Source organism: Manduca sexta, chromosome 18, assembly GCF_014839805.1.
Source record: "Manduca sexta isolate Smith_Timp_Sample1 chromosome 18, JHU_Msex_v1.0, whole genome shotgun sequence".
Classification (NCBI taxonomy): domain Eukaryota; kingdom Metazoa; phylum Arthropoda; class Insecta; order Lepidoptera; family Sphingidae; genus Manduca; species Manduca sexta.
Genome location: NC_051132.1, coordinates 10,075,728 through 10,099,254, shown reverse-complemented (window position 1 = coordinate 10,099,254; position 23,527 = coordinate 10,075,728). Strand labels below are relative to the sequence as shown.

The 23,527-nt window shown below is 32.5% G+C and overlaps 2 protein-coding genes across 2 annotated transcripts; one reads left to right on the top strand and one right to left on the bottom strand.

Annotated features, from left to right (window-relative positions):
- The first annotated feature begins 102 nt into the window (after positions 1-102).
- Positions 103-4,260, top strand: LOC115439719. Its single transcript, XM_030163680.2, has 4 exons — positions 103-1,867; positions 2,094-3,261; positions 3,403-3,700; positions 3,971-4,260. Exons 1-4 carry the CDS (start codon positions 142-144, stop codon positions 4,253-4,255), a joined length of 3,477 nt encoding a protein of 1,158 aa, XP_030019540.2. The 5' UTR covers positions 103-141; the 3' UTR covers positions 4,256-4,260.
- Positions 4,261-4,547: 287 nt separating this feature from the next.
- On the bottom strand, positions 4,548-22,846 carry LOC115456466. Its single transcript, XM_030185554.2, has 6 exons — positions 22,654-22,846; positions 12,282-12,400; positions 9,622-9,724; positions 9,154-9,397; positions 7,019-7,104; positions 4,548-6,031 (listed from the first exon to the last, which is right to left on the bottom strand). The coding sequence occupies exons 2-6, from the start codon at positions 12,333-12,335 to the stop codon at positions 5,937-5,939; spliced, it is 582 nt and encodes a 193-aa protein (XP_030041414.1). The 5' UTR covers positions 12,336-12,400; positions 22,654-22,846; the 3' UTR covers positions 4,548-5,936.
- Between the last annotated feature and the right edge of the window lie 681 nt (positions 22,847-23,527).

Below are 23,527 nucleotides of genomic sequence, written 5' to 3'. Positions count from 1 at the left end.
CGGAAAAATCTCAATAGTCAATACTAATAATTAATTTCCTTATCATTTCCAATTATCCAATGCCACGGTTTAATTACATTGACGTGATTTTAGAGTCATGAATTGAAGATTATTTTTCATTAACGCAGTGACCAAAATGACATGAAAATGTGTATAACAATTGTTTTTATACTTATTTTTATAAGATACAATGTATGCGACGAGAGTAACGAATCGAAATACATAGATTTACTTCCGGATGAGGAAAAAGAAGAGTTTTTACAGAAGATAGCTAGAAGGATTTTTGAAGAAGCAGAAGTGAAAGACGATAGATATAAACAAAGTAGAGAGGTAGCTGACGATCAGTTAAATGAACATACCGAATTTGTCAAAAAGATACTGAGGGAAGAATCTGCGAATTTAAAACAGCACACTGATAATGAAAGAGAAAAAGAAGACGAATCAGAAGAGGCCATGAGAGTTAAACCTCTAGTAAAAGATAAAATTTCCGACGAGAGAACTCAAGATGATAATAGGTACGTAGATTTAACGTTACGTCAAGGAAAGCGAAAGAAAAGAAGAGATAGCTTTGATACTAATCTTGAGCAAAACACTGAAGGGTTAGTCAACGAAGATATCAAGTATGATACAGAAGAGAACAAAGTAATTGAAAATGGGGAGGAAGATAGTAATTTGGCCAAAGTTCAAAGAGATAGAAATTCAAAAGAATTAGTAAATAGAAGAGATCAATCAAGTTTTGAAGATATACAAGTAAAATATGTCAATAGAAAAAACGATGTTGATAATAAAAATTTAGATGAAACTGTATCAAGTACTAATAGACCTCGAATAACTCAAATGACAAATTTCGATGCTGAATCGGTGGAAAATTTTTCAAAAGAAGATACTACTCCAAAACACTTGAAAGATAATGACGATAAACCAGAAGGCTTAGAGCCAACCACTACAAAGAGCCCTGTAAGTGAAAAAGTTGAAACATCATCTCGAAGATTTACTGAATCTATTTATGAACCAATCACAAGAAATGGTGATGAGTTATTGAAAATGAAAACTACCACAGAAGAAATTATTTTAACGCCTACTGAAAAGATTTCAACTGTTAAAATTCTTTCAAATTTCAGCAACATTAATACTCAAAAAGTTAATATTACAAAGGGAGTCTTGAGATCTGAAACAGATAATAATTCAACAATTGATAATACCGGTGGTGAAGTATATATGACAAAATTTAATATGGAAAATACTGCTTCTCAAATTTATGAATATACTACACAAAGATCATACAATAACGAAAAGAATTCGTCATTAAACAATAATTCTGTTACTAATGGCTATCCATTTGATGTTGAAGAACAACCTATAGATCTTACAATTCATAATACAGTGGCTTATGATACCACAAAAATAATTCATAATACAGAATCTACAAACATGTTGGATACAAAAGTAGCTATTGATACCAAAGAAGCCAAAGATTTTACAAGTAATAATAAGGTTGGTCATGAGAATACAAAAATAGGTGATAACGCACAACCTACAAACATATCTTTGAATACTGAAGAAGTAACGACCCATGTTTACCGAACCGTAAATGTTGTAAAGCCAACTGAATTAGGTTATGATCTAAATAAAAACGAAACCAACACCATAATTGATGAAAATAATATTGGATCAACAACGACTAAAACTACGGAGGGGAGTGCGTCGCTGAATGAAGTCGCGGGTGACGTTGTTAGGGCATTAAGACAGCGATTATTAGAGCATGATGAGAAACCTGACTCTGATGAATCGTTAGTAAACGAAGATAAAATTAAACACGAGGAACCAAAAAATAGGAATAAACAAAGTTACAATGTATATGAATTGCGTAAGTATGTCTTAACAAAATTTATATGGACTACGAACTAGTATTTTGGATGTAATGTATTTGTTGTGCAGCTTTGCTCTTTATTTTACCTGAGAAAACCACAACTAAACACCAATTCCTTATTTTAAGCTTTACAAAAAAAAAAAAATGTAATGAAAAAAATGGTAAATGAAATTCTATTTCATATAACAGCTATCTAATAATCTAAATTCAATTCTTATTTTAGCTCCTAATGAAAAACCATTTGTAATAAAACCTGAAATCACCAAATCAAAGAATCAAGATCAACCTCATTATGTCCCAATTTATAATTATTCACACGATAATGCTTATTTTAATGCCCTTAATCACTTTGGACCCATCTTGGATGCTAGTGTAGAAAAAGGAGATAGTGATATAGAATTTCATGGAATCGAAAAGGACGACGTTATACAACTAAGTGAAGAAAGTTACGGAATGCCAAAAGAAAACGTTGACAACCGAAAATTTAGATTTGGTAACAAAGAGAGTTTTGGTAATCCTAAACGAACGCATAAAATACAAAAATTAATGATGCCGGTTGTCAAACAACAGGAGCATCACTCCGAAGTTCTCATTAATCCAGATGACTATTTGGATACAGATTACTATTTTGGTAGAACTTATGCGCAACTGAGAGATGGCAGATATGACAGAAGTAAGAAATTACCAGATTCCCACGAAGAAACTCACCCAAGTCTTGATACGATTAAGGATCATATTCGGTCGGTTAGAAAAATACTTTTTCAAAATCAAATATTCGGCTACATACCACCTGTGAATGGTTCTGCAGGAGAAGTAACACCACCTGAAAAGCCTTCGAAAGTAACTGAAGCACCTCCTTACGATTATTTAAAGCGAACGAACGACAGAAATAATATATCTGTAGATTATTATTTTGGACGAATGAAACAAGATAGTGAATATAAAAGAAAGAAAAAAGGTACAAAAGTTGGTTATATAAGATATAATAACTATTATGAAGATTTACATGTGACTAAAGATACGCCTGAAGATTTGATGAGAAAAGTCAACGTTATTAAATTTGGCAATAAACTTTTCTTCCGAGATGATAAAAAAGATTTTCTGAGGAATAAGACCAAGATTTTTGCTCAAGACGAATCAATAGAATATTATGATACTATTAAGAAAGTATTAAAACTAACAAATGAAGTAGACGTGTTCCCAACTCTGGAGAAAATGCGTCGCATGAATATATCTTATACTAGAAGTCGTCATGTACCTAAAGATTTGTCTATATATCTCGAAGTATTGGATGAAATATTAAAAACGGACATTAAACCATTCATCCAATACGATTGGCTGGGCACTACAGTTGAAATTCAGTCAGCCTTGAGTAGATTAATAGACTTAACGTAAGTTGAATTAGGTTTTGCCTGTAATTTTCTATTTAACATCCTCAGTAGATAAATATTTCCTTAATGATGAATGCTGTGGCCGTCTGGTTGGTTGGTTGGTATGGTTTACTAATATTATAACTACACAATTTTACACAGGGAAGCAGTGCAAAATAAAATTGTCATACATCCAGCAGACTTAGGACTTTTGAAATACGTCGTTTATCTATTTCAAACAGCGAAAACTATGATATATCTGAAGACGAAGCAAGATGAAAGAGACAAATTAAGAATGGGTGTAATTCTACCCAGAAATAGAAAGAGGAAACCAATGTTTTTGAAAGAAAAGGGTCTGCTCAATCGAGTGTGGTTGTTTAAGAGGGAAAACATGATAGCAAATGGGGTCTTAAATGAGTTTAATAGATTCCTGCACGATACGCGAGTAGCTTTGTTTGATGTACGTATTTCTTTAGATTAATATTGGAAATTAGTTAAAAAAAAATAATGGTAATTTCAAATAAAATTAAGTTTAGATTTAAAGCTATTTATGGATATAACCATTTAAGGCGATAGGTTCGCCCCTATCATATCACGGGACGGAACATACTTGGCGAAAAGTGGGTGTCCTGGTTGCGCCTCTGCATACGCCTTCGGGGATAAATGCGTGATTTGTGGAGTGCTTTTATAACTTTTACGAAACAGCCGATTAAATACATTATTTTTTCAGCTTCACGATGCAATAAAACATATTTCATTGATAACTAAATACACAGACCAAGCATGGTTTGAAAACCTTCAACGAATATACATGAAGAATGATAGAAAGCACTTACTAGAGTTAACCTTACATCTCACTGCAACTCGTCTGTATGGGCTCATAGAAGAAAGCGCGGTAAATGGAGTTGAAATAAACACGGTGGATTACATTCGGAATAACGATAAACATGTTGAGAGAAGTATAGATGAATTTATTTTCGTATTAAGGTTGTTGGATGAAATTAAATATTTGTAAATGTATTTTTTTATTTTTTCCATAATAGATTATTAATAATAATCAAAGTAATAATTGCTGTGGTCATGTTAAATTAAATTCAGAGCCAAATGCCAATTACATAAATATTGAAACTATATTAGGTACTTATATATTATTAAACGAAAAAGATGGAGGCATCAACAACCTCTCCTGAAATCGTCGATACTTTATCTGTTTTAAAATATGGAAGAATTGTTTTTTGAAGCAACCTTTTTGAGAAATTATTGTGTTGTATAATCGAAAGGTTGAAGGTGGAAAAATAAAATAAACATTACTCGCAACAAACTGTATTTTAACAAAATAATAATTTACAAGCTAAATATGAAATAAATAGAACCAGTGCAGAAATTGGCGATATGTCCTGATTTTTTTAGTCAAGGCTTGATTTTTCAATCACGAGTCAACATATTATACTTTTCTCAGACGGATGAGTTACTTGCCCAAGTTTTCTACAGGAAACAATATGTCAAAAAAACGAATACGAATTAAGAAAATCCTTTTGTTTTAAAGTCGGAATATTAAAAAAAAATGTGAAGCGTCCGTTAGATAGAATTCAATCAAATTTATTTGAATTCTTTTAATGTACCAATTGAAAAATCATTTTAGGTATTGCGCAGACGCAATTAGCTTTAACTGTCTACGCGACTCCTTACGCTGTGAACTATTTGTTTCCCCTGATTCTAATTACACTGTAAATTTCTTATTATAACTTAAATCTAAGTAATCACAAAATTTCATAAAATTAATCTCGAATATACATTCTAACTGTACGTTTTCGTATTATTCGAAAATTCAATTGTTCTAATACAAACGTTCAGGTAGAACAGTAAAGTCTCAGACAAGGATATAGAGCCTTATAGCCAGACCAGAAAAATAAAAAAAAATGTTCTCGAGGGCACCACTTTCGCTTCTTCATTATTAATAATGTCAGTACAAAAAAATAGTTCCATATTTGGCCTCAGCACGGCAAGGTTTTTTTATTTTCCTGGTCAGGCTATACTAATATACTCATTCGTCATGTCCTCTGAAATTATTATAGTAAATAAACTTAGGCGATCTAGAACGTCGAAGTGAATAACTCAACAGAAATAGGGAATGCTTTTTGTTAAACAATAAATAAAGCTAGAAATGTATATATGACATCCTTTGGTAAAAACATTAGAAAATATTTTGTTATATTTTTATAAATAATTGAATATATTACCTATACCTCACGCAGATGAGAATATAAATCTTTATGTACTCAGATTGAACGAATCGCGTGATATCGCGCCATACTGTCAATTTACATGAATTTTACTTGATACGATATTTTCGAATATGCAAGATATCTATGCACAAATATAGCACATTAATTAATATGCGTCATTCATTGAATGTATATGTCATAATTTTATCAACCAATAGTATATTATGATGCATAACGCGATATGATAAAATGAATTATGATCACGCGATTTCGTGTGCCCAATATCAAAGGACCAGTTAGATTTTAGTATTTTATTTTGGTTTTATTTTCTCCTCGTTTTTAAAAAGAGAAGGCAAAGGTCTTCAACCATGCAGTCTAGTCCGACGTTTCTTTTTCACGTCCAAAATGTTTTAATAAATTTAATGGCCCGGAGACATGTCTGTAATTAGATTTAAGTTTAATTAATAGAATTTATGCTTCAGTTTCCAAATCTGCTTCGATTTCTTCAGGAGTTCTAAGGTCGATAGCGAACTTCTTTTTCATGCTTGGCGGCCTGTCATCAAGCTCTGAAATATTTACGAAAACAAATGAATTTATTGAGAATTATGGTGAGTTAGTCAGCCACATAAGTTGTTGAATAAATTAAAATCTTCAAATTGACAATACACTTTTGTGTTTTTGTCAATATTAATTTTTAGTTCACTAAATGTAATAGAAGGGATTTACTTTAATTCACACAGCAAAATCAATAAAACTTAATTTATATAGGCGATTTAAAATATTGAACTTTGAATTTTGTGGCTGACTATAAATTGTATATTATGATGTATTTCAAACACGTGGATTACTTAGTTTAAAGTAAGTGAAACTTATAGTGTGATTAAAGACAAATGCTTTAGATACACCTTTTTTTTTTATCGCGGGCTATAACGCGTTATCGCTACCACCATTTAAGAGATGAGTGGAACGGTTATATTGGTTTCACCGGTCTTATACCTATGACTCTACCATAATAAGAAGCCGAAGAAATTAATAGATCAAGTATAGGGTACGACCTTAACCTGTCAGATAGTAGATTGTTACAATCATAATCCAAATGTATCCATAACTTTCTATCAATAACGATTGTTATAGTGCACGAATATAATAGTTGGCATTGATATTTTGATAGATGACTCAAAATATATTTAATAGCTTTTGCTCGTGGTATCACTCCTGTACCGGTACGGAGGTAAAGTATCTAACAGCACTCGTGAATTATCTAGGTATATCATGGTCGCAAGAAGTTTTAGATTAGTGTTTTCTAAGGTATATTGTATTGTCCAGCCAGGCACATAAGTTCAAATCGCCTACACGTGTTAGTTTAATTATTTTTTGTGTGTGATGTAAAGTAAATTCTTTATATTTGATTTTTGCGAGAAGAAAACAAAATGGATCTAAAACGTGTTTTGACGATCTAAAATTTTGAAATTGTTCAGCTACTCAGTCATGTGGCTGACTGTACATGAATCCATTTTTTTCTAACATGAGTATAGATTAAAGATGTAACTCACCCGGCTGTGCCTGCATTTCCTTCACTCTTCTTGAATAGTCTTGGAAAGCTGCTGCCAGGGAATACGTTAATCTCCTAGCTGAATTTCTGTAATTAACAAATAAAAAGGAAATAAATAACCGTACTGTAGTGGAATGCCAAGCTCCGAGGTGATGTGGATGGAATTTGGAGTTTTACCACGTCGTATAGTTATGAATCTGTGCAGTAGGAATAACAGTTCCCTGGTATTGCAGATGCCCACGGGCTGTGGTGATCATTTACCATTGGGTGAATCATATGCTCGTTGGCCCTAAAAATGTCCATGTCGTAAAAAACACAATTATTGGAAAATCTTATAAATGTTGTTTTATTTTTGAATCGTTAATCCGAATTTTATATGAATAAAAAACAATACATAATTGAAGAAACTTACAAATATCATGCCATTTTTAAGCCATTATTCCGAATTCCACCAACGTATAAAACAATGAAATAGAATTTGCAAATTCAGTGTATTTTAAACATGATGATAAATAGTGGCCAAAAGATGGAGTTAACATTTTCTCATGAGCCGATCCAACCACCTCCGATAAGAGAAGAATTTTATCTTGAATCAACTGATAAAACAGGTGACTGATAAATGTCAGATGATTTCACAATAGTCTGACGAGTGTTTACAAATTGAGATTAGAAGTATGTGTTGTTCTCAAGATGCGTCACGTGGGTGCTTGAAAACACGTGTGTTTATTTCAAACTAATAAAGGAGTTGACACTGGGGTTCATTTTACTTCTATCTACACTACATTAATGATACATTTTTTAATTTTCTCTAATTTTTCACTCAATTTATTAAAAGTTGGCAAATACTGTTATTCTTTCTAATGTGGACACAAGTTATAGGTACTTTCAGTACCTATAACTTCTAAAACTAGTACTTAATCATTATGACCTTATATATGTACATACTCATTCCTTTTATCGCCAAAGGCGGAAACAGAGGCGCAATTGGTGCATCCACTTTCCACTGTATGTATTCTATCTCTTATTGTGATATGGGGTGAGCCTATCGATATATAAGGCATGAATACAGGGCTTTAGGCTGATATTGAAAAACACAATATCACTTTGCCCGCCCGGTGATCTAATCCAAGACTTTAGCACTGCTATCGTACCCTAATACAACTACGGTACTGTGGTAGTCATAAACACGAAACTTTGAGTAGTTTGAATTTGTTACAAGTGAAAGCAAATGCGTTTTAATGGAATGTGGCCCACATATTCTGGATTAACATAATATAGGCAACATATAAATGTTAGGATAACTTAAACACCGCGAGATTCAAATTGTCTAGTACCACAATTTATAATACCTATAAGTTTTATTTGACATGACTGAACTATTTCTCATGACGAAGTCTGATATCCGATATCGTGATAAAATACCAAATATTATTGGTTATGTGAAATGTTGTAAAAAGGTGATAAAAATATCTCATATGAAGAGGAATTTCATGCCTTAGTGTTCAATTTTACGAAAGATATCTTAAGAGCATGTCAGTCTATTGATAAAGAGAGCATTAAATATGTCACATCAATTTTATTGAATGAACAATGTAACAGAAACAAATTCTGATGATGCAACATTTTTATCATGTTCTTTAAAACTCTGCACGTGCAAAGTTTTACGTGGTAATTTTTTGTCATCATTTCTTTGCTCAGTATCAGCTCGGCGTCTAGAATTTGTGTCTGATATGCCGATAGGCTCATCCCTGTCACTTAATGAGGCGGAACAGACATGGTGAAAAATGGATGCCCTGGTTTAGCAAACAGTATTGCCTCTATTTACCCCGTTAAGGAATAACGCGTGATGTGTTTTTGTTTTTTGTTTATATTGTAATAGAATATTTGTTAGAATTTGAATCTTTGAAGTAAGGAGTGGAGGAGGGGGGAGGAGGTAAAAACTTTAGACGCAGTAGATATGAAAATACAAAGGCTATGATATGGATACTGAGTACTGACAAGAATAATTTCCATTCTCATTTTAAAAATAGGCCGTTATCGTAAAATGCATAATAGCTTTCTAGATGTAGCCCTTAAAAACAATATTTATAAAACACCTTTCATTAGTTGCCCTTACCATTCGAAACCAAAACATACCTTGATTCACAAACGAACGCGTGGCATTCGAAAGGATTCAACCCCTTCACATCAGCGTTGTCCTTTACAATGATCATGGAAAACACCCTCGTGTACACCAGGTCCTGGACTCCGTACGATATCGACTCGATGTTGAAGAACACCGACATGTGTTCGAACTCATCTCTCTTCGTTCCATGGTTGAGTGTCTCTAAGTGTACTCCGTCTACTGTGATCGTTAACTTCACTATTGGTAATATCTGACCTGTAATTGAAATCAGAAGGTTTATACTAATTGTTAACTGTACTACTATTCATATTAAGACTAGTTTAGCAGTGTTTGAAATGTAATTGAATGTAAAAGTGTAGAAACTTGAACTCTCTCATTATCGTCATTATACTAATTTCATGTCATTTGCAACTAATGGCCAGTGAGATTAGTACGTTGACAAGATTAATTTACGTAAACGGGATAAACCCATAGCTGACCTGGCGGAAGTGCCTTTGCTGCTGCCACCATGAGGTCTACTGGTTTCCTTGTGTGTTTGATTCCCCATAATCCTCTTGCATCGCTCTGGCCAAGATATTTGACCTGTAAATAAATAGTATACATCCTTCAATATTTGGCTTCGGAGCGAAATCAAGCAGGCAGTTCAAGACCGTGCAGGATGGAAAGTGACTGTGGATGTCCTCTACCTCATGTAGGGGACATAGGACTTGAATGATGATCCTTCAATAATTTTGAATGTGAGTATTTGTATATAATAAAAAGTGTATTGCATATTTCTTTGTCGTTTAGCTTTGTGGAAAAATTTGGTGCGATATTTCTTTTGCAGTTAACTGAAAAGTAGCATTTCAAGTCTTTTCACTTTTTCTTTTTTTTTACTACATCTTTCTTCTATTAAGGGAACACATTCATGTCAACTTTTGCATCTCCTATTCACTGTCATATCCTTTGTCTTCACCAAGATCAAGATCTAGTCTATGGGTTTGTATCGCCCACGTTTAACTTCTAAATCCACCATTTTTTAGTGTATCTATTTGTATAAGATTTCCATTCCCTCTGAAGTTTGCACATTTGCCATAATTATGTAGAACGGGCCTCAAATGTGTATTGTTCGTGGTGACGTAACATCCGGTGCAGCAATGGCGACTGCTCGCTCCAGTTATTACGCTACACGTTTAATGTACTATATATCATTTTAGATAAAGGATTTATGTGCACGATACAGCCTTAAATAGATGAAAATTGTATAAAGTAAAAACTTTCAGCTCATATGGGAAGAAGGCAAAGTCTATGTTAATTATATCTCAGTGCTATTTGAATTTGTACTTATTGAGAAATACAAAAAATACCTTAACTGCTGCTAATTTGGTCTGAAAGAACTTACGTATCAGTTTATTCTATTTTTATCAAAATCCACAATTTTCATGGTATTTCGCTTTCAATAGCAGTACTAATATATTCTCGTATCCCTAGATATCGCGGTTTATTTCGGACAATTTTGATAAAAAGGCTAATCATGAGATTAGCCGGATGTATTAAGATAACGATATTTTTTTTATTTATGGGTTAAACCATTAGCTCCGATGGGGCATTAAAATATACTTAGATTACGTTGAGTATAGAGTAATTACTTATATAAAAGAAATCAGAAACTCCAATACACATCATAACATCAATTATGGAAAGTTTGTGCTTATAATTTTGCCCAGATTTCTCTGCCTTGTTATCATTAGCTTTTAATAGTTTCATTGTGCCACGTCAGGGCCAGAATGTATGGAGTACTTCGCTTGATTCCTGATTTGTCAAAATAACATTGCCTCTGATTTAAAGTACAGTTTAGCCTGTTTAAACAACTATCATCCATGAAAATAACGTTACCCCATGACGTTCGTGAGAAATATATTAATATATAAACGTACGAAATATGAAGACTGTTCATTTCTTCATCGCTTCTCTGTACAGCTATTTTATTATTATTCGGGTGTGGGTATTGGCAGGAGATATAGTGGTCAACATTGATTATTATCAATTAATTAATATGATTGTTTTTGATTGGATTATTTGGGAACGTGATGAAGTAGATAGTATTATCAATTTTTTTCTTGTTTCCTTTAAAATTGTTATTTAAAGAATTTTACAAATTGATTTAATCCTTCGATTCCATCTACGTTGGGAATTAAGCTTATTACTTTATTAACCACCATTGTAGATGGACATACGTCGACACGAGATTTAATAAAGATGAAACAATGTTAAATAAATTGACCTCAAAAATGAGACTAAATTGATCAGAACTATAAAAGTTCATTAACCTTAGCGTAATAAATGGATCTACATAAATAAATACAATATTATATCAAAATTTAGAAACTATTTCGTTCCAAAACATTAAACAGACCTGTCAAATAGATTATTATTTTTTTAATTCATCACGTGACAGAATTGTACCGTTGCAATTGGAAAATAAACTTTATGCAGTGCATAATTTAGCTCATTCTGCGTGAAACGACTTTACCCATCTTTAATTAAATGTTGTTAATCAGTGTTTTCACTATCCACTATTTTGTCGCTTTTTTCCTTGCGTCAAACACTGATTAGATTAATCATTGGTTATATGAATGTTTATTGCTGTAGCTCTTAAAGAATTATTTTTACGCAACAAATTTTATTAATCTATGTACATATTATTGTTATGTATATTATTATTCATAGATTCATAACAATTTCATAAGATAAACAGTATTATAAGTTTTTTATCGCTTTAAAAATTCACTATTAAATATTTTATTAACGTGAATCTAATTCTGTCACCAAGCAGCAGTTTGCGAGGTTGTATTTCGTTTAGGACATGTGTAATTATTAGGTATTGGGCATCATGATGTCTAATACCATGAATAACCAATACCATGAACCAATAGGTCTCATGAATCATGATTCATGAGAATTAATTCATGACCTGAGCGCACTGAAATCCTTCTCTGTAATTTAACTTTAACTCATGCTAGTATTTTGTATTCTACTTCACAAGCCATTTTCTAAATTTAATAATGGTATAACTCATTGAATTTAGCATTGTGAGTTATGTTTCGACAATTTTACCTTCTGTTAAAAAAATCTAGAAATGTTTATAATATATGAATACCTGGAAGGATATAGGCAGATCGTCTACGGTGACTGGTCCTTCGTTGTCGGACATTTTTGCCGTTCTGAAGTATCACAAGATTAGACCAAATATCCTTGTGTTTCATACATAGCTTCTACCTGAAAGAGAAATAAACATAAAGTTAATGGGGCTTGTTAAAACATGCCTGGTATACCAATACCAGATATGTTTAGTACCTAACTTGTTACGGACTAATATTTGGTGAAAATTCGCCATCGCGGCTTTTGTTGATTAGTCCATTCTAGTCAATCAGTCGATATAGACGTACATTCAGCTAGACAAGTTGCTAGCCAGTGTATTTTTCTTATGGCGAAAATCGAAAGACAACGTCTTTATTAATCTATAATTTAATTAACATTGTAGGCGATTAGGTCGTAATTTAATTGAGATTATAGTCGATAAGGTTCAATTTTCAATGTAGTTGTATTTAAGTAACCAATTTTAGTTTTCTAAAAGTCTATTCCACTCTTGCTACCCACTAATCTCCGATACAAAATTTGTTTTTTTATCGCCACCTGTTTTGTGTAACAGTTGTTCCATCTGTTGTCTTTTATTTGGACCCTCATTTAAAAAGAGGGGTCCGGGCCGGTTGAAATGTGCATAATCAACAGTATTCGACGGTCTGATAGTAGTTATTTTGTTGTATTTATATGGTTATTCTTGGACAAATAATTCCTAGACATTCAGCGATTTATTTATTTATACACATTATATACTTACAGAGAAGTATTTACGCGGACTTATTGCCTAAGGTATTTTCTACCAGTCCACCTTAGGGTGGTGCAGAAATAAACTAGGTATTAGTGGCGAAGCGTCCACACATTCGATTCCTACCGGCTTCCGCTTTAGGTTTATTTACGTGTGTCTTAGTTTTTGTTTTCTGTTAAATTGGTCACGACATGTTAACTAAGAATTTCTTTTTTTCAGGGAATTACCTTTTGAAAAATTTCACCTTTCGCCACTTCTAGTTAGGGCGCATCTACATATGGGGAGAATAATAAATTTACTAAATATATAAAATAGATCAAGAAATAAATCAATATTTTGCTATTTCCATTCCAGCCAGCACCAGATGTCTGACTCTCATTTTTAATATTAGCCGTTTGAAGGACTTGACATTTACTTCAAAAACATCTAAATACCTATACACGTTCAAGAACTTTAGAATTTTAATTTGTATGAATGATTAAGAAGGATATATATATGACAAAAATAAAGAAAATATAAATATTGTAATGAATATTGAATTATTCTTTTCAACATGTGCATAATATGTTATTATAAATATTTTAATTATTATGTAATTGAGTTATTGATTATTCAGATCAGTTTTGAAGCAATATAAATAATAATTCAAACAAATTATAATTTTAATTGTAACAAGCTATTATCCAGAAATGTTAAAACTCGAAATTCAAAACGAAATTTTGCAATTTATCTATACTATTATATAAAGCTGAAGAGTTTGTTTGTTTGTTTGTTTGTTTGTTTGTTTGTTTGAACGCGCTAATCTCAGGAACTACCGGTCCAAACTGAAAAATTCTTTTTGCGTTGGATAGCCCTTTGTTCGTGGAGTGCTATAGGCTATATATCATCACGCTATACCCAATAGGAGCGGAGCAGTAATGGCTAATCTCAGAACTACCGGTCCAAACTGAAAAATTCTTTTTGCGTTGGATAGCCCTTTATTCGTGGAGTGCTATAGGCTATATATCATCACGCTATACCCAATAGGAGCGGAGCAGTAATGGCCAATCTCAGGAACTACTGGTCCAAACTGAAAAATTATTTTTGCGTTGGATAGCCCTTTGTTTGTGGAGTGCTATAGGCTATATATCATCACGCTATACCCAATAGGAGCGGAGCAGTAATGGCTAATCTCAGGAACTACCGGTCCAAACTGAAAAATTCTTTTTGCGTTGGATAGCCCTTTGTTCGTGGAGTGGTATAGGTATATATCATCACGCTATACCCAATAGGAGCGGCGCAGTAATGGCTAATCTCAGGAACTACCGGTCCAAACTGAAAAATTATTTTTGCGTTGGATAGCCCTTTGTTCGTGGAGTACTATAGGCTATATATCATCACGCTATACCCAATAGGAGCAGAGCAGTAATGGCTAATCTCAGGAACTACCGGTCCAAACTGAAAAATTATTTTTGCGTTGGATAGCCCTTTATTCGTGAAGTGATATAGGCTATATATCATCACGCTATACCCAATAGGAGCGGAGCAGTAATGGCTAATCTCAGGAACTACCGGTCCAAACTGAAAAAATATTTTTGCGTTGGATAGCCCTTTGTTTGTGGAGTGCTATAGGCTATATATCATCACGCTATACCCAATAGGAGCGGAGCAGTAATGGCTAATCTCAGGAACTACCGGTTTGAACTGAAAAAATAAATTTGTGTTGGATAGCCCTTTGATCCCGGAGTGCTATAGGCTATATATCATCACGCTATGACCAATAGGAGCGGAGCAGTAATGAAACATGTTGCAAAAACGGGGAAAAATTATTAGTTTTGAGAGCTTCCGTTGCGTGCGCTGCGTAAACGGTTAAAGTCATGCAACAATGATGTATGACGGGATTGTTCCTCTTAAAAAGTTCTAAAAATATATATTATAAAACAAAGTCCCTCGCTGCATCTGTCTGCCTGAACGTGTTAAACTCAAAAACTACCCAACGTATTAAGATGAAATTTGGTATGGAGATAGTTTGAAACCCTGGGAAGAACATAGGCTCCCGGGAAAATATATAGCGCGACTTTTATAACGGAATACTTTAGCCCGAAAAACTTTGTAACGCGGGCGGAGCCGCGGGCAAAAGCTAGTTTTATATAAATTATGAAATATAAAAAAAATAGATCAGTACATTACTGAAACACCTTGCCTAAATACAAATCTTCATTAATCACGGATAGGTCACAATGAGTGTGGCAACATTGTGTAATGTTAACTTAATTACTGTATTGTAACACTTGAGTAAATTATATTGTTTGTCTTTGACCTTGGAATATGATATTCGCACACGAGCAATATGCTTTTGTTTTAGATAAACGATAAGATACTGTACGTTATACAATTCAGTACTATACAGGGTCATTTTGACATTTCGTTACTAAATTAAACCATATACTCATCTTCACCTTTGCTGACATTGTGCTAAAAATCGTCCATTAATAACAAATATTTTCACCAATAATCATGGTTTCGATTTTTTAATTTTCGATCATATTGTAGTTTAATGCGAATACGGCGTGTACGTTAGTGTATTTCCGACTGAAAGTATGATGTTGCCGCTGCGATGAACTCTCTTAGAGTAGTAGTGGCATTAGAGCGTGTGAAATTAAAATTACTTTTTATTAATATTTATTTTGTTCGAAACTTACATATTATTTTACATCTACGGCTCAAGTAACATATTGTAAAGTGTTATTTTCAAATAGAAAAGTATATGGTTTCATTTAGTAACGCAATGTCAAAACGACCTTGTATACTTATTTAGTAAGTCTTTAATCACTGGTTAGTCGAACGGAACACACAAGTGCACTATTCCTAGGTAGAATTACACCCATTCTTAATCTGCTATTGTCAGTATGTGAAGCATTTTTAAAAGCCGTTACACAATATCAAACGTCAACATCATGCGACTCGTAGTGTTTCTATGTATTCTAACTCATTTAAGCATTTGTTAGGTCAATGTGTGAAGGTTAGTTATATTTTACTATGTATAGATACCACTGACATTTCACATATGAGACGATCGATCGGACTTTTCAACTTGTCTAACTTATTATGTCTACAGAACATGGATAAATAATCACCACCCAATTGTAAGCGATAGACACACCTTATAATGCAGTTATAACTTTCATTCTGTAGAACACAGTGCGCTGTAGAACACAGAGAGAGTACTCTGTCTACAGAATCCCCTTATAATATGACCTACAAAATGATGAAAAATTAAGAAATTAAAACCGGAATTTTTGTCGAAAATATTCATGGATACTTTTTGGCACAATGATGAAGTAAGTACGAATATGTGGTTTCATTTAGTAACGCAATGCAAACATGACCCTGTATATAGCTGACACATATGTTCTCCATCAAAACCTTGACCGTCAAAGAAACGAGGTCATGACCTATTGTGTCGATTGACCTATGTCTATACTCTTGCCTAACGGAGACTCAATTCCGGTTTTCAAAATGTTATAAAACTATGAGATGCAAATTAATGTATCGTAATTATTAGTCAACTATTATGACCTATGATATCATAATCTAGAACAGATTCTAGTAAAAAATACTAATAATCTGGTAAATATTAATTTAACATTAAATATTAAGTAGAGAATTTAAAAACAAAATTATTCCCGAAGGACTATGCAGAGGTGCAATAAGAGCTCATACTTTTTGCCAAGTGTGTTCCGTCCCATGATGTGATAGGGGGCGGGCCTTTTGCCATATCGAGCACAAATTCCAGACTCCGACTTGCCCGACCTGGGATTCGAACCCAGGCCTTAAGAGCGCTGCTGTACCGTGCACGCAGTACAACTACGCCATCGAGGCAGTCAAGAGAATTTAAAGTAACCGTAAATGATAAAGTTTAGCCCCCGTTGAATGTTCCAAAAACGCATCTCGTAAGTTGATGTTTAATTTTAATGTTTGTGATTGATCGATAGACCTATACGTCAGTTATATGTTAGTCTCTACCAATCTCAATAAAACAACACAGAGTCGTGACATATTTTTTTCAACAATCTAAGTACCCAGACTGTTTTTAAATATAATTCTTGTAAAATATGTTTTAATAAACCATTTTTTTTAATAAAAATATTAAAAACAACAGACTTGTTCATTGTATAAACTTAAACGCGCCGAACCAATGGCTGACGTTTCTGGCCTTGTCATTATTAATTAGCTCTTATCACTGATAATATCTCATAATATTATCAATTTTCGCCATCCTCTGGCGGTTCGTTTAGCTTTTCCACAAACATGAGATTATGAATCTTTCTAGCTACCGTTTATTTTTAATGATAACGTGTTTCTAAGGTGTTAAAGGCTTATGGACCTAGGGCGAAATCTACACTTAAGATCATATGCTGTAGTTGCATGATGCACCCATACTAGTATTACTTGTAGTAGAAAATCCAGCAGTGACTCATTCACGTGCCTCGTTATTTGTACAATGTAAGTATAATTGAAATATAAATGTAATGTTATATACTATATTAATATATTCTCTAATTTAAAAAATGCATTCAAAACGTATTACAGCGCATAGAATGTTACACATAGTTAGCAGTTAAAATGTAGAGTTAGAGTTTTGGTTCCTTGATCCATGTATTATAGTGTGAATTAAAGCCACCTTGCGACCCTACTAATACTATATTGGTACCTTAGACATTTTATAATGAGTAATAAGGCTATCAGTACCTAAAATCTATTTTCTTTAATAGAAAATTAATAATATATAGTTTCAAATAATTGGCTGTTTTTATGTTCCCAGACTCAAAGAAAGTGCCTAGAACATTATTGTTAGTTGTAGTAAATTTAAAACCTACAAAAATAAGTTAGAATTGTATTGCTTATTAGTCTTATAGACTAGATTGTAATTTACTGCTAAGAACCTGGTTCTTAAAACAAAGGAAAAAAAGTATTGGCTTTCCCATCTCGGTTAAACATACTTTCTGTTACACTAAATTTTAGAGTCTAAATTAAATTTCATGTAAAGTATCTTTTATAAAGTTATTATTATAAGTATGTTCGCTGCGTTTACGATGTTAAGAGCGCTCTTCACGCTCCAGCGAACTGGGATACGCGTTTGAGCATTTGTTGGACTGTGAAGCGAGTAGCGTCATAGTGACGTCATATTTGAACCTGTATTACTTTTAGAATAGAGTCTAGAATATAGAGAGACTAAATTAAACTGTAACCTTATATTAATATTTTTGTTACAAGATGTGACTAAATGAAACTGAGAAATATAATTAAAGATCAAAATATTGTTTTGGCGGTAGTCCATATAAACTCTTTAATGACTACTAAATATTTAAGTTTGAAAGTTATTATCTCCTTAGAGCCGCAAGAGTTTTTTTTTAAACAACTTAATGAAGCGCGATTTAAATTGACTGAAAAAAGGAGGTGGATCTAAAGTCAAGTCAAGTTGATTATTATTATAGTTTTATTTTTGCTCAACCTTAACTTTCTTCGAAGAAAGGGCCTCAATAGATTATCATTAATTTTTGTTTCTGTAATTTTAAATATGGTTCAAAATAAATACTTTATTTCCGCATTTTCCATGCGCAGATTCTTACATAAAAATGCGCCGTTCAGACTGCATTGCATTTACTACGCGTTTTAGTCGTATTTGAAACCCACCAGGGTATTTAAAAACGACCTATAAAGACTTCGTACACCACCAACGGCTTTCAGCACATGCTTCTCTATAAGTATAATAATATGTAGAATTCTATATGTGTACCGGTGATTTCCATATTACGGAAATTATTTTTGCAAGCGACAGTTAACTAATGTTGCAGATTGGATAACATTCGTTTTGCAGGTCGGTGTCGTGTTATTTTACTTCTCTGTGTTATATAATTATTGCTCTACATATTTTCAGATAATTATATTTCTGAATATAAAACGGAATCGTTTACGCCATCATCAAATATTTATGTAACGGTGAAAGGTTTATGCGTTTAATCGAATAATATTAGAATATTTTTAAAGAATAATCGTAAGTTACGATTTTATTCACAATTTGGACTAATTGGTGTTGTTAAAGTATACAAAAACCGTACTATAATTTATGTAAAAACTTTGTAAAGGTGTTTCGATATTGTAAGTATACGAACATAGAAACCATTTAAAATTCGGTTTCTAAATGACATATTAATTATTAGTTACCGGTTACCGATTACTCCCTCTTCCTCTTTGTTTAATTTGTGATTAAAATTTGTCGATTGTTAAAACCAATTAATTGGTGTAATCATTAAATCAAGTTAGTATTAAGTCTGTAAACACATGAGATGAAAAATGACTTTCAAGTTTCCTGGTTCTAAAGTTATTGGCACAAAGTGAGATTTTAATACAGAATATACGATTTCTATATTCTTCTTCTTCTTTTAAATTATGGCCTGCACCGTTTATCTGTCGGTCATTTCGCCAATATAGAGTAATATGTAGTAATAGAGGATACAAAACAAAAAAATCAAAATTTATTCGAATTTCATATTAAACACGGTAAACTGTATGACGTTTGGCAAAGTAAAAGTAATTGTAAAATCGTAATTAACACATTAAATATGCAATAAGTATGTATTACGCTATAGAAAGTGAAAATGTCGTCCTAAACGTTCGAAAGTCAAGTCACATTGTTTATGAAGCATTTTATTACTGTCCGTTATTGGACGGGTGACCCAAACACGCGTCCTAAATTGATTTATCTGTAGGTATCTTTATTGACATAGTGTAAGTATTATTTGAGTGTCAATTCCTGTGTAAAACTCAAAATAAAAGCCTTATTGTGTATTTTACTGGAATAAAGAATGTCAATCCAAGACTTATACTCTGTATAAATTGAATCCAAATTCGTTTAGCAAAATTTTGTTCTAACATTCAAACATCTGCAAAAATGTTCGTATTTGAAATATTAGTAAATTTTTTAAATATAATCTCATAAACATTATCAAACTTAATATTATAAATAGAGCAGAAATATAAGAATTGGATTTGCGTATATAAATAAAAAATATATATTATCTGGTGTTTAATCAGTTACATTATTTGTAGGTAATTATAATATAAATGATTATGCCTACTTATAGCTATAATCTGTTCTATACCCTCACATGTATCTTAGGCGCATATAGATTTCATAAACATATTTTATCTCGTAGGTAGGTTTCACTTGACAAGGGTCGAGTTATACAAACACCCCTGACTTTTGGGTGAGTGCTTTAAGCACTCGCAACCCTTGATCAGAGTTGTTAATTCTACAAATATTGTCATCAAAATATTCACTTTCGTTAACGATAACATTTGCTTAGATAACCATCTAGGTAAAGATTATTTGCAGGCGATAAAATCTATGATGTAAATATATTATGATATGTTAAGATCTAAGAATTTTCCCGCATGAGTTGGTCGTCTCGAATCAAATTGCAAATCTTTTCCAGTTGAGTTCTTACTATTCTCAAATTGTACCCCACGCTAATGTTATATTAGTTATTACCAAGAACTGAGTGGTTGACTTTTGTGCACATAAGGGAAGTGTACCTAAAGGCAGACTACACTTTCATAAGGATAACATTTGGTTAGATACTATCTTGGCATAGATTATTTTCGGGTGATAAAATAATATCTTTCCAGATTCTTATTGACAAAAATGACTGTTATTTTTACTAAGTTATGACATTTACTTTAGTGTTATCTCCTTTGTGACAACTCTTGTGGCTTCTTTTTTCACTGTAAACTTCCAAGTTTCATGAAAAAATTAACTCTAACCAGTTTCTCGCGCAAGTAGTTTAATAAATTCCTCCTCTTTCCTCTTCCGTTCCTCGCTTTTTTCTTTGCTGATTTCAGCTTTTATTATACTTACAATTGTAACCCCCCAGCTCCTGACGCGGAGTGAGGAGTTGATCTCTATATGCCCAAACCAAAAATCTTCTTATAGAGCATGTCAGGGCTAACGGCCCCAAAAATCTATGTTTATTAAATAAGGTAAATTATAAAATGATTGTCACTTTAAGGAATTTTTCTTTAACTATATCTTTAAAATTTGCTACTATAACTAGATTCGTTTGAACACGTCTAAGCTTGTCTTTGGTCTATGTGTTTTTCTTAAATAAAAACGCATATAATATTGTTATTGTATATTATGCAACTTCGTTATTTTCATGCTTGGGAAAATAACTATTTAACAATAACAGAAAGGATAAACAACACTTTCATATTATTGGATGTATGTCTTATACGATTACTTTAAAAATATACACGTAAAGTTTATGATAACGTTATAAAACTAACACGACATATTATATTATCTGTCTAAAGTGACTAATATTATATTTCCTTTATACTTATGGTATAATATCTGTGATAACCAAAGATAATTAACGAACAGTTGGGGCTTACCATTTTTTCGGTAAAAATAGTCTAATAAACAATAAATTGGAGGTCATAAAGTATCGAATAATGGTAAAATACCAAATTGAATCGATTTTTTTCATATAACTGTATATAACTTATTGATATAACTAGCAAATTGTTTTGCCGATGGTAAACTTCTGGACCCACCAACAGTAAACCTAACTTTAAACAATGACGGTTTTAACTACTGCAGGGTTGGGCTGCATATTTTTGGGAGGCCTACCCCATTGCCAAAGAAGGGTATTGTTATTTCTGTGTGTCCCTGACAAGCCTAAGGCCCTGGGCGACTGCCCTGTCTTTAAATTGTAAAGCTCTACATGACACTACACTGTACCCGTCATCCTGAGAAATAAGATTACGTTTTATAATTCTTAGTAATTACTCTGGCCGCATGTCTCAAAATGATGCACTCAAGTGCCTGCACCTAGCTGTTTGGCGACAAAAGAGATGTAATATAAGTTTGTTGTCAGTTCTTCTGTAGTGGAAACTGCTTTCCAAATTGGTGATACGTAAATATTTACTGAACTAAATAATGTTTAATATTATGGATTGGATTATTTCATTTCGAGAAGCAAATGCAGCGGTGCATTGGTCCGTAGTACCTATCTAAATAGGCTTTCCCTTATTAGAAATACCACTTAATTTATACGTGGAATAAATTCCTAAAAAGTATATTTACAATGCAACTAAAATCATCATTTATAATATGCAATGTTTGTTATTAAGTTTTGATTAAGTGATAAAGTAGGTACATAATCTGTTGCGTTTGATATTAGGTTTTACTTCTAATAATGTCAATGCGTATGTTGGTTCGATGAATATAGTTTATCTAAGAAAAGGATGTAATATAAATTTTTCTTTACTTGCACTGCTGCTTATACCCCTGGGAACCCACGCGTGATGGTATGTTGTGAAAATGTATGAGGGAAACCATATGAGTTTTAATATATTGTTCTTAACATAGCTTTGGATTTAGTAAATAAATAGTCACATGTTATGAGTCAGTTGCAGTGACTTAACAATGTTTAATAGCCAGTAATAAATTAAAAAACTTCGTTAATGGAAAATTTCCATATGCATGAAGGAAAAATTAAATGTAGTGCTAAGTATATACGTATGGCAACATTCATGAAATTTATTTTACAGCGGTTTACTTATTGTTATCAAAAATGACGTAATGTTCAGTACTTACAGGTTTATTCCAAAAGAAATTTTATTGTAACCAATACAATGAAGCACAAAATCAAAAACACACGACAAAATATCACAAATTGTCAAAAAGTCCAAACAACAAAACGTAAAATTAAAAAAATAAACTAAATAACAAAATGGCGACGTGCGTCGTCGTACGATGCGCAAATGTGAATAACTAATTCGTTTTTCAAAATCGGAACACGAATAGCACCATTATAGAAAGATCCGCCGTGTTTAGTACTTTCCCTGTTTATTCAATTGAATTCGTTCCACACAGAGGGACGGGGGAGGTCAAGATGTTTTAGTTAATATGTATGTTCCGGCCAAGTTATATATGCGGTTCTAGTATTTAAAAAAGCACTTTATTTTACAGACTTTAGGTGTATATAGTATATTTTTGTATGTATGGATAAATTTGTAGATAGTTGATGTGCTCAGGTATAGTAGTGATAAGGTTTATACAGCTTGCTGTTTCTGTATTTTGATCCTATTCATAAAGGTTTAATAGTTTATAAGTACTATTGGATGATAAATGATATTTCGCTGTAGATGCACACAGTATTTAGGTAAAAATGACTGAACTTGAAGTATATAATTTGCTGCACCGATGACGTCAAAAAGTGAACCGATCTTATAAAGTAAAAAATACAAGTACAAATAAAAAATAATTTTAGTGAAATGTTATGGATTTAGATTGTTTTTAGATGGTAGGTGTAGTTAATCATGCAATGTCCATAAATCTTAATTCCACTTATAATTCCTTTAAATAAATGACAAATACAAGGATGAAATATAAATACCTGAAGAAATTTTATAAATTACAACAATTGGTGTATAAATCTTCCGTGGACATATTATTACAATACCGCAAA

Coding starts and splice junctions, on each gene's coding strand:
- LOC115439719 (XM_030163680.2), top strand. CDS start 142: ATGAAAATGTGTATAACAATTGTTTTTATACTTATTTTTATAAGATAC. Junction 3,262..3,402: donor AGTAGATTAATAGACTTAAC/GTAAGTTGAATT, acceptor AATTTTACACAG/GGAAGCAGTGCAAAATAAAA. Junction 3,701..3,970: donor CGCGAGTAGCTTTGTTTGAT/GTACGTATTTCT, acceptor TTATTTTTTCAG/CTTCACGATGCAATAAAACA.
- LOC115456466 (XM_030185554.2), bottom strand. CDS start 12,335: ATGTCCGACAACGAAGGACCAGTCACCGTAGACGATCTGCCTATATCC. Junction 9,725..12,281: donor ATCTGCCTATATCCTTCCAG/GTATTCATATAT, acceptor ATTTATTTACAG/GTCAAATATCTTGGCCAGAG. Junction 9,398..9,621: donor AGCAAAGGCACTTCCGCCAG/GTCAGCTATGGG, acceptor TTTCAATTACAG/GTCAGATATTACCAATAGTG.